Raw genomic sequence first — 15,353 nt, forward strand, 5'->3', positions numbered from 1 at the left:
ACATTCTCTTGCATCTATCTCAAAGAGGTGGCGGCGGCGGGCAGCACCGGACCCAGTCTCTTCGCCGGAGCCTTACCCTTCCGAGAGCGTGGTTCAGGGCCTTCACCCTTCCAATAGCGCTTCTGCACACTTGCCTGATCTCTCCTAGGAGAGTATGACTCAGCCGAGTTATCTGCTGTATGAGGGGTCCCTTTACAGCCACACTCCTTGTGCGTTTGAGGGATTTGCCTTAGCCAGGGCTTTTTCCACAGAGGCAGCTACCGCTGCATTGATCATTGCCTGCAGGGTTTGTTCCTGAGTAGAAAACTCCATAATCGGGGAATGTAGGCAATGTGGCACCTAGGGATATAAACGACACGTGTCACTAGCAGAGTAAATGGGGCAGCACCCCTATAATGGCAGAAGCAAGTTGGACAGCGCATGCAAGGCACAAGCGAGAGCATGTAACCGCTAGGCCGGGTGTCAAGAGGCAATGGCACAGATAGAGCAGGCCAAATCAAGGGGGCGCAGACAAAGCAGGCCAATCAATAGGTCACTGTCAAAGCAGGTCAATCAATGGGGTACAGACAAAGCAGGCCAATGCATGGGTTACAGACAAGTCAGGCTCCTAAGTGATGTATAGGCAAGGTGGGCCAAGATAGTTGCAGGCAAAGCAGGGCAGGAGGATTGTAGGCCCAGCAGGTAAGAAAGGGCTCTAGGAGAGTAGGCTAAAGCGTAATGGCAAGCAGGTATGCACCAAAACACCCAGAGGAGAAACCCTGAATATCCCTAGGGTGGGCCTCCCACTAACACTCAATATCCCCAGGGTGGGCCTCCCACCAACACTGAATATCCCCTGGGTGGCTTCCCACCCTAATCCAACCTCTAACTTCTCAGAGTTACTGGAGTAAACGAAAGAGTAACCCCTGAGAGGGGAACAGAAAAAACGTGTATAAAACAAACCTTCCCAGCAAGTGCCCAGACAGGGGGGGCCTTGTGGCGTGCGGAAGAAATCAAAACGAGGCTGGGAGCCGTCACTCCCACGTGGCTGGCCCATCCGGTTCCCACCGCCTACGCTACCTGCGGCCACGAATTAAGGAGTTTTCCAGCGGCAAGGGGAGCGTGGGTGAGTGGCAGACTGACGCGGGTAGCTCCTGCGCGCCAGGGAAATCGGCATGCGAGAGCTACACCTGGGACCGCCAGAGTCGTACTCCGCAGTCCCGGCAGTCGAGATAGAACAGGAGGTGGTTCACTGAACCACTCCCCGCCGACCATGTGAAATAGAGGGGAAAAACAGAGCTGCAGGGCAGCAGGGAGGGAGAGAGATAAAAGACAGAGAGGGGTGGAGGGAAAATACACCCTAACAGTCCCCACAGGAAAGAGGGGATAGACAAATAGGCAATAAGATGAAACAAGAAGAAGGAATAAACATATAATAAATCAAATAGCAATTGTATATATATAAGTATATCTCACAACCACCCATATAGAATAGAAGGCAGTGGTACTCTGACCTGTGCTTAATGTGAGCAACAAAGAAAGAGGAAGTAGCTTATTGGGAGGGGCCTTTTATGATTCCTTACTTTTTTCTGATTGGTTGTTTCTCTCTATGTTAATGTGCTGCTGTGGAGTTCTAGTAAAGAGAGACTTAAGCAAATATGAAGCCTTCTGTCATGTTATAAAATGTATAATTTCAGATTAAATAAGATAAGGAAAGTGTGTCAGACACCTCATGAACGTATGAGAGTGAGTGACAAACAGAGGTCAGTTCGGTGGTTCCAGTTCCACCATATAGGGCTTGTACCCAGATTAGAGTATTAGACAAAAGATAAATAGATAGTGTAGAGACTCACCGAAGTGAAGCTCCTAAGCTGGTTTTAATACAATAGATACTGAATAGCTTGATATATATATAAATGACTCAACCAGACGCACTGTATAGTAATGCAGTATCTATATTATCCTGATGTGTAACTCCAGATATAGGGCATAGATTCTAATAAAAACACTTTATAATGTTCCTAACAGAACAGAAATCCATAAGAACACATAATGCCTCTAAGGAGTGCCAACAGGGAAAGATACAATATAATAAGAATTGGAATACACAGGCTGTAGAAGTAGTGATGGATTCTCTAAACAGTGAACGGAATAGAGAGTCCCCCCAGGTAAAATTGGTACACTACAAATGATGCCAGGGAAAGCATAATCCTAGGTCTCCTAGATAATGAGCCTCCAAGGTGTATGAGGCTAATCAGTAGTAAATCTAAAGAATTCTAGAGGTAGAGTCCCAAATAAAAATAGTCAAAAGAGCAAATATGGGGGGGCGTGGCCGACCACGGAGCTACATGGACGCACATTGACTTAGCTCCTGAGGAACCGGGCTCAATCCACAACAATCGGAGACTTTCTTAAGACATGGGTAATCACAAGAAGCAGGGTTCAACACAAGGACAATCGGGGAGGACTCCCTCAACAAAACCGGGAGCCCTGACCCGTTACTTTAAGGAAAACCCAAACCGCGAGGAGGAGGCCGCAACCATAGCTGGCGTAATGGCGGATACAGACCCACATCCGAATAGCCCATCGGCCTCAGAGATCTCACAAACCTCGACGGAACTAACAATAGATACAGATTTAAAATCGATACTGAGGAACTTACCTTCCAAAACTGATCTCCACAGCATGAAAAGCGATCTTCAGAGCTCGATTGATAAATTGGAAGCCTCATTCCATAAGAAAATGGAAGGTATAGGAACGGAGGTCCGGCAGTTGAACCTCAGAGTGGTAGACCTGGAGGAGGAGAGGGATATAACTCAGGCCCAACTGACAAACTTATCGACGACATTAAACTCCTATGCATATAATATGGCAGCCACACAAAGACACATAGATGATAAAAATAATATCAGGAAGTATTACTTTACTGAGAGGGTAGTGGATGCATGGAATAGCCTTCCAGCTGAAGTGGTAGAGGTTAACACAGTAAAGGAGTTTAAGCATGCGTGGGATAGGCATAAGGCTATCCTAACTATAAGATAAGGCCAGGGACTAATGAAAGTATTTAGAAAACTGGGCAGACTAGATGGGCCGAATGGTTCTTATCTGCCGTCACATTCTATGTTTCTATGTTTCTATGATCTGGATAACCGCGGGAGGAGGAATAACCTGCGGATTAGAGGCCTACCAGAATCCCAAGGTGAGAGCCTGGACACTATCTTGTCTGAACTTTTTAATCTCATTCTGGGGGAACAAAGCGATAACGTAATCCTGCTTGACAGAGCTCACCGCTCATTACGCCCCAGAGGCCTAACTCCTGATACCCCTAGAGATGTAATCTGCAGAATTCATTATTTCTCAATCAAAGAAAATATCCTCAAATCACTCAGGGATACTTCCCAACCCCTCCTCTTCCACGGTCACCCCATACAGATTTACCCGGACCTATCTCGCTGCACTTTACAAGCCCGAAGGGCCCTAAAACCCATCACCGAACATTTAAGGAACAGGAATATCAGGTATCGCTGGGGATTCCCTTTCGCCCTAATTGTTAACCACAAAGGCATGCTTCTAACGATATCCTCCATCCTAGATGTCCCTCCATTCCTTCAGGCACTAGATTTACCGAATACCACAGTCTTAGACTGGAACGGGCAACAACCCCAACAAGACACAGCAAGCCTTCCACAGAGACAACGCTGGATTACGCCTGCTAAAAAGAGAAGAAATGACCAACGATTTATATCGCCGACACAAAGATCCAAATTACCTCCGGACGATTCAACCCGCAGGAATCTACAATCTCCGGAATAAGTGACTGTTTGCACCCTCAACAAGAATCAATATATCACGACTCACGACCCATATTACTCAATGGTCAACCAGATGAAGACAACTACATGCTACTCAAACCTCCCCTGGAAGCGGACACTGACCACTCCACCCAACCCTATACTCCCTACCCTATACCCTGTCAAAGCGGAACCAAAAACTCTCCTAATTAACAGTTTATTTTTCCTTAGCTTCCCTTCAGAGGACAATTTGTGCCTTCTGAGATAGTTGAAGGTAAAGCAGACAGAATGAGAAAGACACCTGAACTACCAGCGGGTACAACCAGACTCAACAAGCACCCTCCATTTTCTCTCATCAGGTTGACTTTGCCTGCCTGCTCATTACACAGGTCGTATCCAAAATACTATGAACTGTACAATTTGTGTTATATGCAAAACTTGATAATCCACACCACCAGTGAGACATGCCTCTCTGAGGCCGTTATCACAAACGAATTAATAAGTACATGTATTGCCTACATACCTCTAATAACTTGAATGTAGTTCATTGTATGACATTATCCCCCCCCCCACTCCCTCCCCCCCCCCTCCCCCCTAACTACCTACCATCCAATTTCCTGGTATTCCCACTCCATTTTCCTTCCTGTTCTCTTCCCTCTCCCCCCCCCCCCCCCCTATATCCGCTCCGTTAAGTCTCTGGTATCCGACCTGATTTATTTACATGTCTCCCGAAATAACTAAATGACTGTCCAAATCAAAGGATTGACACACCCGGGATCCTTAGCCATGCCACGGATTTCCCCAATTATAAAAGGGTATCTATCGGTTGCGCCTAGATAGATCACCCATTCTCTCTCATTACTCGAGAGAAAACCCCTATTGTAAGGGGTAAGGTACGTTTAATTAATACAGAACCCCATCCAAGCTACACTAACGCTTGACCACTAGAAAGTGGGTTCTGAGCTCTGGTGGTACTGATCAGGCTGCAGCCCCTCAGACCACCTGCGCTACTAAAGTCGACCTGTAAATCAGATTACTTTCTAAAACTTATTTCCCATTCATTGTACGACAGGGTAACCATTTTCACATATATTACCACTGTTTATCCTTTCAATTGTTAAATTTATACTTGTCTTTTCACTGTTCATTTTTCTTTTTTCGTTACTGTTAACGAGTGATTATATAACATTTTACATCTCTGACTGTTACTTCTGCACGTGGACGTGCATCTCATCTAAACGTATATTGAAGTGTATACCTATCACCACAAGATAAGGAAGTTCAACCATAACTCTGTAACAGACTCCATTCCAGCACACACACCTAATAATGACAACTCTAACAATATTAACACAAAACGCCAAAGGCCTAAACACCCCTGAGAAAAGATCACTGGCCTTGTCTGACTTCCGCAGACAGAGGGCGGACATAGTTTTTGTCCAAGAGACGCACCTCCGCAAGGGCACAAATGTAAAATTACGCAATAAAGATTATCCACAGGGATACTATGGCCATTTCTCAGAATCCAAATCTAGAGGGGTGGCGATACTGATAGGGAAACATTCCCCATTCACTATTCGAGAACATCTCACAGACGACTCAGGTAGATTTTTGTTTGTGAAAGGGACGTTAGGCTCAACTATGGTAACGCTGGCCAACCTATATGTACCTAACAAAAAACAAAACCAATTTCTGAACAAAGTTCTACAGAAACTATCAGGGTTTCAGGAAGGTATCCTAATACTAGGGGGAGACATGAACATTTCCTTAGATGGAAAACTAGACTCCACAGCTAAATCACAACCTCATCTGACGCAAATTAGAAAAAAGATAAACTCTACCCTATACGAAGCACAATTGTTTGACTGCTGGAGGCTGCTTCATCCTTCCCGTAGAGATTTCTGTTTCTACTCTCCACCAGCGGGCACATATTCCCGAATCGACTCATTATTTCTTCAACACAGGTACCTGTCCCTAGTGACTGCTGCCGCTTACGGTCCGATCACTTGGTCTGACCATGCCGCAATGACACTAACACTAACAATACCACATCTGCCACACCCCTCCACTCAGTGGAAATTAAATGACCTACTCCTTAATGACACAGACACCATATCACATATAGACAAAGCAATAAATACATACTTTGAAGAGAATACAAATCCAGACACCACACTACCTCTCCTATGGGAAGCTCACAAAGCAGTCATAAGAGGGGAATTCATCAGAATTGCCTCCTCAGTCAAAAGAAGCAGAGAACGAAGAGTGGCCCAACTAATGAGGGAACTAAAAACACTAGAATCTACTCACCACGATCAGGACCCATCCCTTGACACGTACAAACTAATTCTATCAAAAAGAGCTGAACTCACGACAACTCTACATCTCCATGCTAGACGCAAGGTTACTTTGACTAAACACCTCTACTATACCAAGGGGGGTAAGGTGGGGAGATTGTTAGCGCAAGCACTAAAGCCAGATAAACAAACCACATTCATCTCAGAAATTAAAACAACCGCTGGGAAATTGACAAAAAACATGCCTGAAATTAGCAGAGAATTCCATAAATTCTATACTAGCCTCTACAACATCGCAAAAGTACAACCAACTAGCGAGCAGATACGCACATATTTACAACCGAGAATTCAAAGAACAATCCCACCCAATGAATTAGCGTTCTTGGATGAACCCATCTCAATAGAGGAGTTTCATAATGTAGTCCGATCACTACCTACAGGTAAAAGCCCAGGGCCAGACGGCTATATGGGGAAATACTATAAAACTTTCTCACCAATTCTAGCACGACCATTCATAGAGGCATATAATACACAAAAAATATCAAACCAAATCCCCAATTCTGCATTGGAGGCAACCATCACACTCATCCCAAAACCAGGCAAAGACCCAACTGAGTGTGGAAACTATAGACCAATATCTTTGATAAATATAGATCTGAAGATTTTAACGAAGATTATGGCGAACAGACTTAAAGCTTTTCTCACAAACATAATTCATACCGATCAAGCGGGCTTCGTGCCCGGTAGGGAAGCAAAAAATAACACAACGAAAGTCCTGAACCTGATTCACTGGGCCCAATCACACAAAATACACAGCGCACTCCTTGCCATAGATGCCGAAAAGGCATTTGATAGGGTCAACTGGTCTCTCATCACACATACGATGCAAGCCCTGGGCTTTGGCCCACGATGGATGGAATGGTTGGCAGCAATCTATTCCAGACCAACGGCACGCATACGTATTAACGGCCAACTATCACAGCAGGTCCCAATTACCAACGGGACGAGGCAAGGATGTCCACTCTCACCCCTACTATTCATACTAGTTCTAGAGCCATTTCTCCAAGGAATAAGAGACAACCCAAACATTAGAGGCATCCAAGTAAAGGACCATGAATATAAAGTCATGGCTTTTGCTGATGACCTCCTCTTCACAATAACAAACCCGCTAACCTCCATACCAAAAATCATCTCAGAAATGGAACTATACGGCAAAATCTCCAACTTTCAAGCAAATATATCTAAATGTGATTTGATGCCTATCCACTCTACCAAATACCTGAACACACAACTCAAGAACAGGTTCCAATTCACTTGGCAACCCATTTCTATCAAATATCTAGGAGTACACATACCACAAACAAGTAAACTTATCTTCAGCCTCAACTTCCTCAAATTACTAGACAACATCACCACTGACTTACACAACTGGAACAAACCATGCTTCGGTTGGTTCAGTAGAATCAACATCATCAAAATGAACGTTCTCCCACGCCTACTCTACACTCTTCAAGCCCTTCCGACCCAATTAAACACCAATTTCTTCTCCAAAATTAGGAAAACATTCACTAGCTTCATATGGTCAAACTCACAACCTAGAATTGCATTCGAAACACTTATAAAAAACAAAGACAAGGGGGGTTAAACTTTCCAGATATTGTCTCATACCACAAAGCTGTCCACTTAAGCAGGATCTACGAATGGACAAGGCCCGTGCCAGCCCACCACTGGATCCAGATAGAGAATGAATTCTCAATCATTCCCTTAAAAGACCGTCCATGGCTAGCGAATCCACCAGCCCAATGCGGAACACTCAATGGCCCTCATCCTACCATCACACCTACATTACAACTATGGCACAAACTGACACGAACTACCGAAATATCCCCCTACCCCTCACCATTATACCCACTCACCAATAATCCTAATTTCCAGGGAGGCCAGTCAGGTGGGGCCTATGCTAACTATCACTGTGGCTCCACGCTACGGCTACGGGATATGGTTACTAATAACACACTGAAACCACTGCAGGAATTTTTCCCCTCCAATCCCCCGACCGGTAACCAATTACTACACTACACCCAACTAAAACAGTTTATCACATCCAACGATCTTCTACCATTGGGCAACCGTCCCTTGACTGAGTTTGAAAACATCTGTGAGAAACACAAAATTACGAAAAAACTATTATCCTCTCTTTATCAAACAATCAGGGACTCACAACCGCTAGAACTCCCACAATGTACGCAAAAATGGTCACAAGAGTTACAAATAGAGATTACCCCCAAACAATGGCAAGCTATTTTCAACTCCACGCATAGAACTTCCACCTCTCTACTAACGCAAGAAAGTAATTTCAAACGTATCTCTAGATGGCACTACACACCAGAGAAAATCCAACAAATACACGGTAATGAGAAAGCAAAATGCTGGAGATGTGACAATACCACAGCACATCATGCCCACGTCTGGTGGCAATGCCCAGTCATACATAAATATTGGAGCAGAATACACACTCTTATCCAGTCCATAATGAATATTACTTTCCCACTAGCCCCATTACAGTTCATCTTCCAAGAACTTCCCCCAAACCTCACCCTAAATAAACCACAACGCACACTGTTTAAACTTTTGACCATGACAGCAGCTCAATTGATCCCTAAGTATTGGAATCAACCGCAGGCTCCCACGATCAGGGAATGGATCAGGCGAGTAGAAAATATCAAACAAATGGAACTAATAACGTATGCCATTTTGAAAGAATTTAAAACATTCACCGCTACCTGGGATCCATGGACACGTTTCATGGTTGCAACTAGTGCAACAAAACCCAGTTATACAACATCTCTCCCCTCTCTCAATGACCACACTTCTTAGAGAAATCAGTTATACCGCCCTCATGTCCACGCTAACCACCCATCACAAAAAACACTCCATCAACTTGCTGACAGTTCACAATGACTCTAACTATTATATCTAAATAACATACGAGGTGGCACATTTAAAAATGTTGGGATAGAAAATCTTACCGTTAGAATTATTTTGTCTATTTTCTTTAGGATTTATCCTTCTGTACCCTGTAACCACAAAATGTAATCACTTGTCAGCAATGCATGTTATAACACGTATACCATATCGTACTGGATTATAATTTCTTTGTAACAGTGAAAAATTTGTTATATGTAACTTAAGATTTCATGTAAAATGTATGCCTATAAAAGAATAAAAAACTTACAAATTAAAAAAAAAAAAAAGAGCAAATATGTCCCTGCAACTCCTAGGAAACACCTTCAAGGGTGTTCTATACTTTCCCTAAGAGCGAAAAAAGAGAGATCGTACTACTCCAGTTGCCTCTAGTGATATAACTTCTGATTAGCATCAAACAGTGTCAATTATAACAGGGAAAGAGAGGTGCAAAAAAAGCAAATATATATATATCCCTACAGCTCCTAAGAAAACACCTTCAAGGGTGTTCTATGCTGACCCTAGGAGCTCCAAGGAGACAAGGACATGCTACTCCAAATGCTTTTAGCGTTCCAATTCTTAATAAAAACAGTGCTGTCTGGACAAAAAACCCAAACAAAGTTAAGTTAACCACCTAGTGTTCCCATAGTGCTACGTGAAAAAAATAAATAAAATAAAAGGACCCGACGCGCGTTTCGGTGCATTCTAATGCACCTTCGTCAGGGGCTACCAATACCTCGTCCAAGGAAACGTCTTTTATACCCTCTATTTGCCGCCAAAAAAGTAATAAACCCGAGATTACCGGATCCATCGGACAGGTGAGTGCAGGAGACCTGGCGTGGGCGGAGGAAGTCGAGTAGGTTTCCCCCAATCATCGCTCTGCATACATGACAGCTCTACAAATATCCTCAGGATTCAATACTCTGCAGCCTCGACGTGGAGGCACTTTACAGTTCCATCCTTCATGAAATAGGGCTTAAAAATGTACAGTACTTCTTATTGCAAAGAGGACAACACCTACACCACCATAGTGAATTTGTCATCGAATTATTACAATTCGTACTTACCCATAATTTCTTCCTATTTAATGACACGTACTATCACCAGGTGCAGGGTACGGCGATGGGGACGTCTTGTGCGCCCTCATACGCCAACCTGCACCTGGGATGGTGGGAAGAGAATGTGGTATTTTCAACTAACTCGAGTACATTCACCAGATATATTCTCTCTTGGAAGAGATATATCGACGATATTATGGTTGTATGGAGGGGTACCATAGAAGAGTTCAATCGGTTTGTACAGACACTTAATGACAACACTCTAAATCTGAAATTTACATCTGAAATGGGTACTCCGGGTCTCAATTTCTTAGATCTAACAATCATTCCCAATACAAGGGGTGGAATAAAAACTGACCTATTCAGAAAAAGTACAGCAACAAATAGTCTGCTGAACTGGGGAAGCTTCCATCCAATCCCCCTCAAACGGGGTATACCCACAGGACAATATTTGCGCCTAAGGCGCAATTGCTCTGATGTACAGGATTTCAAAATCAGGGCCAGAGAATTACAATCTATGTTTAGAGCGAAGGGGTACCCAAATAAGTGTTTGAAAAGGGCTTACCATAGGGCCCTTTTAACGGATCGAGAAGATTTGATAAAAGATGTAATACCTTCTCAGAACCAAAATATTAAAAACAAAAATACTTTAAATTCCAAACACCTAAGCGTTATTGCCACCTATGACGCGGGATGGGAGCAAGTGAAAACCATCCTAAACAGATACTGGCCTCTACTCAAACAAGAAAAAGAAATTCTCCCCCCAAATGCTTCGCTTATAGCACGTAGGGGCAAGAATATCAGAGATCACCTTGTACATAGTCATTTCAAGCAGGCCAAAAAGACCAATACCCACTGGCTCTCTAACAAACTCCAAGGGACCTATAAATGCGGCCGTTGCAAGGCCTGCAACTTCATTTGTAAGGATTCCAAAAGTTTTCATAACAGCTCTCAGTTGGATACATTTATATTGTATCTTTCCCTGTTGGCACTCCTTAGAGGCATTATGTGTTCTTATGGATTTCTGTTCTGTTAGGAACATTATAAAGTATTTTTATTAGAATCTATGCCCTATATCTGGAGTTACACATCAGGATAATATAGATACTGCATTACTATACAGTGCGTCTGGTTGAGTCATTTATATATATATATCAAGCTATTCAGTATCTATTGTATTAAAACCAGCTTAGGAGCTTCACTTCGGTGAGTCTCTACACTATCTATTTATCTTTTGTCTATAATTTCAGATTGTCTGCTCTGTTAATAACCTGTTAGAGCTTGCAAGAGCCTCATACATGTGATCAAAGTTCAAGTAACAGAGCAGGAGATAAGAACTTAAATTAGAAGAAGATAAAAACAGTAAATTACACTGTGCTGTGGGAACTGATTGAAATTTAAACCATTTTTTTTTCATGTTGTCACAGCCAGGGGAGGTGTGGCTAGGAAACAGAAAAAAAAGTGATTTAACTCCTAATAGTAAGACTGCAGGGGGGTATAATCTATACACCAAAACTGCTTAATTAACCCCTTAAGGACGTAGGACGGTTCAGGACCGTCATCGGCATTTTTTCATTGCCGACCGACGACGGTCCTGAACCGTCCTAAATTTAAAATGTACTTACCCGATCGCCTTCGTTCCCCCGGCGGCGATCGGCGGTGCTCCCGTTGTGGGGAGACTGCCTGCAGCCCAGACAGTCTCCCCATGGCGAATTAGGACCCCTGTGGCCATGTGATCGCCCAACAGGGCAACCACATGGTCACAATAGGTGTCCATGTGTCTGCCTGCAGGGGGAATGTCTGTGCTGACAGGCAGTCTCCCTGCTAGTGTAAAATAAAAAAAAAAATTAAAGTTATAGTTAATAAAAAAAATTATTATTATATATGTGTATATATATCTGATATATAGACATATATTATACCTATATAATATATGTCTATATATCATATATATAATGTCATGCTAAGTGTATTTTTATATTAATATGTACATATATTAATATAAAAATACACTTATAATTAAATTACACACGTGTATATATAATATATATAATAACTATATATATTATATATATATATATATATATATTATTATAAAATACAAATAATAAGTAATTTAAATTAAATTAAACATGTAATAATAATAATAAAAATGTAAAAAAAATTATATATCTATACAAAATTTTATTCTAACTGTATTTTGATATTAATATATATATATTTATATCAAAATACACTTAGAATGAAATTGTATATATATCTAGGTATATATAAATAAATAAAAAGAATACGAACTATTCATTTGTCCATATACAAAATTACATAAATAATTATATAAATATACACGTAGACTTCAAATATATAAATATGCACACACTGATATTTCAATTATACCTTATGAGTCTTAAAACCTAAGATTTGCATCAAAAATATGATGTTTTACATAGTAAAGGAAGTAAGTCCAATAGCATCAGAAGTGTGTGTTTTTATTCCGAAGTACAGCAGAAAACATTCCTTTCTGTATTTCATTTCTCTTTTCATCTCTTTCTACTAGACTTGTGGATGGCAAAAAAAATTGTTTCAGCCAAACCATTTTTTTCCCAAACATAATTTTTTTTTCGGATCACCAAATTAAAGTTGAATGTCGATTTGAGGATAACTGTCAGCATAACACATATATTATATTATTGTGTAATTTGCCCCCAAAAAATGGGACATGAAATATAAGCAAATGTGTTGGGGGATGAGTAAGATAAACTGTAATGACATGAAACCATGTACAGGAATTGTTTCTTGTGTTGTTTGTAAAAAGTTGGGGATCTGGGCAAATGTATGGTCTACCGTTTTTACCCAGAAAATAAGACGAGGTCTTATATAAATTTTTGCTCAAAAAAACACACTAGGGCTTATTTTCAGGGGAAGTCTTTTAACACAAGTGGAACGCGCTATTGTGCTAACAAGAAGCCACAACAGGGCAACAAGGAATGGGTGAGGTAGGTATATATAGGCATCACTTACATCCGGTTGGTCCTTTTCCATTTGGAATTGACCACTATTCATGGAAGATATTTGACCTTCCTAATCTGACATCTGAATTCATTAACGTGCGCCAAATTCGGCCTACCAAATTGCGCGTTAGGTCTGCCAAACGCCAGATTTGATAGTTTGTTCGGTTGTACATATATACACATTGCACGCAAGTGTGCAGCGTCGGATGGAATGCCGGAGGGGATCACGGCACTCGGAGCTTTGGCGGGAGGTAAGCAGGCAGGAAACCTGACACTATGTTCAGGGAAACTTCTTCGCACATAGATTAGCGAACTAATGACATTCTCAACTACTGCTTATTTTTTAGGGGTAGGGTTTATATTATGAGCATCACCTGAAAATAAGCTTTGGCGTATTTTGGGGGGATGTCTTATTTTTTGGGGAAAAACGGTACTACAACTGTTATTTCATAGAGAAAGCACAGTCAGAATTCCTGTTAGAAGAATTATTAGCTCTTATTAGCTCTTTTGCCAGAGAGGCATTTTTCAGAAGCTCTTTGGAAGTATTGTGAGTGACTCATTGATTGTCATTGATTGACTTACAGTGAGCTCCATTGATTGTGATTTGTTGAATAACCTATTTCATGCTAGTTTCACATTATTACCAAAACCCATGATCAGCATCCTTTTTATACGTACACACAGTGTATTATTAGGCATGTTGCTAGATTATTATCATCATCTGTATAAACTGCTCAAGATGAATGTACGTGCACTATGTTGTGAACTATATTGCAAGTTGTATGTATTCATCTACTATTCCCCTATTTTTCTTTTCTGTATACCCTATGTTATTTTTTCTTGTATGAAAATTCAGTAAATACTAAACATGGAAAAAGAAATACATATTTCTCTGATTACAATGGAGTTACTTTCAGTTGAATTAATTTATAAAATGTGTTTTATTATTTATTTAATAGCTACTCCACTTTTTCAAAAAACATGAAACATGGCTGCTCCTGTTGCCAAGAGTCAAGTATCAGCATAAAGAACATTCAACTACAGTGTAAAGATGGGACCAACATTGATTATAGCTATCATGATGTAGAACAATGCCGTTGCCATACGACCGATTGTGTTCCTTTAGAATCTAACAGTGTGATGTAAAGAACACTATAATAGCCAACATTTATAATCTAACAGATATGTTATATGTTTGCTGCAATGAATTACAATTGTGACAACGATAATAACAAAAACTGTTAAACTCACATAAGAAAATGTAATTTAGAAAATAAGTTGTGATTCTGAAATACTTTGCTTCAGTTATATGTTCAGGTAAAAATACTTAAGAACAATCTTCGTAACATGCTCAAAATAGTGATAATGCAGCTATGCAGAAACAGTTTTCTAAAAATCAAACAGAATAAAATGTTTTTAAGCACTTTAATTTAGTGAGTTGTATCTATGTGTTTGTGGTTTATATGCAACGTTAAAACTCAAACTATACCTGCTATATTGATGACATCCTTATAATTACAAAAGTAGGTTAATAAAGTCTTTTCAAATTCCAGAAAATATTTAATTTATTTCACACCACAATCAAAGTCAGCCTTTTGCACTTCACTACACAGATTTACATTTTGCATACCACCCTCATTGTAAAAGACTGTGTAATATAGATATTCATATTCCATACCAACTGACAGTTTTCAACCCAAGCACACCAAACACTATTTTACATTAAAGCAATAAAACATAGACATATCTGTTGAAACACTGACAAAATGAAAATCTCCTACTAATGATTCAGGAAACAATGTTACCCACCAACATTATGGAAGCATTAATGGAAAGACCACAAAACCCAAAGCAGGAACTTTCTCTCTCTCGTTTTAACACACAATAACTAATTAGATGAGGTAAGAAAAATTACCAGGGACATTGGAACAAAATAAGAGTTTTAAAACTCAACTAACTCTTGCATGCAAGAAAACCCTAAATCAAAGGCAAGCTTTGTGGTGCACCACATCTTACATTTTTCATTAGTTACCGGTATAAAACTCTCTTGTGTGAACGCCACTTAGTGCTGTACTCTAACCATCTTAAAATGAGACTTTGAGCTCCCTTCTGTTTAATTACTTTATAACTTACTTATCACTGTCTTTCTCCTCTGATGTGACATCATTGCATCATTGCATCATTGGCATTGGGGTGGGAAGACATTTAAGAAACATAGACCTCCAGCAGTTGATATCTATAATCTGACAATGATAG

General features: G+C 40.8%; 1 protein-coding gene across 1 annotated transcript in view; it reads left to right on the forward strand.

Annotated features, from left to right (window-relative positions):
• Window positions 1-14,591, forward strand: part of LOC134578489 (intestinal mucin-like protein) — a 75,837-nt gene extending 61,246 nt beyond the window's left edge. The window contains exon 8 of the mRNA XM_063437482.1: window positions 14,057-14,591. Within this exon, the coding sequence (XP_063293552.1) occupies window positions 14,057-14,243 (187 nt within the window). The 3' untranslated portion in view covers window positions 14,244-14,591. The remainder of the gene's footprint in view (window positions 1-14,056) is intronic.
• The last annotated feature ends 762 nt before the right edge of the window (window positions 14,592-15,353 follow it).

The sequence above is a fragment of the Pelobates fuscus genome, chromosome 12 (assembly GCF_036172605.1).
Source record: "Pelobates fuscus isolate aPelFus1 chromosome 12, aPelFus1.pri, whole genome shotgun sequence".
Lineage (NCBI taxonomy): Eukaryota > Metazoa > Chordata > Amphibia > Anura > Pelobatidae > Pelobates > Pelobates fuscus.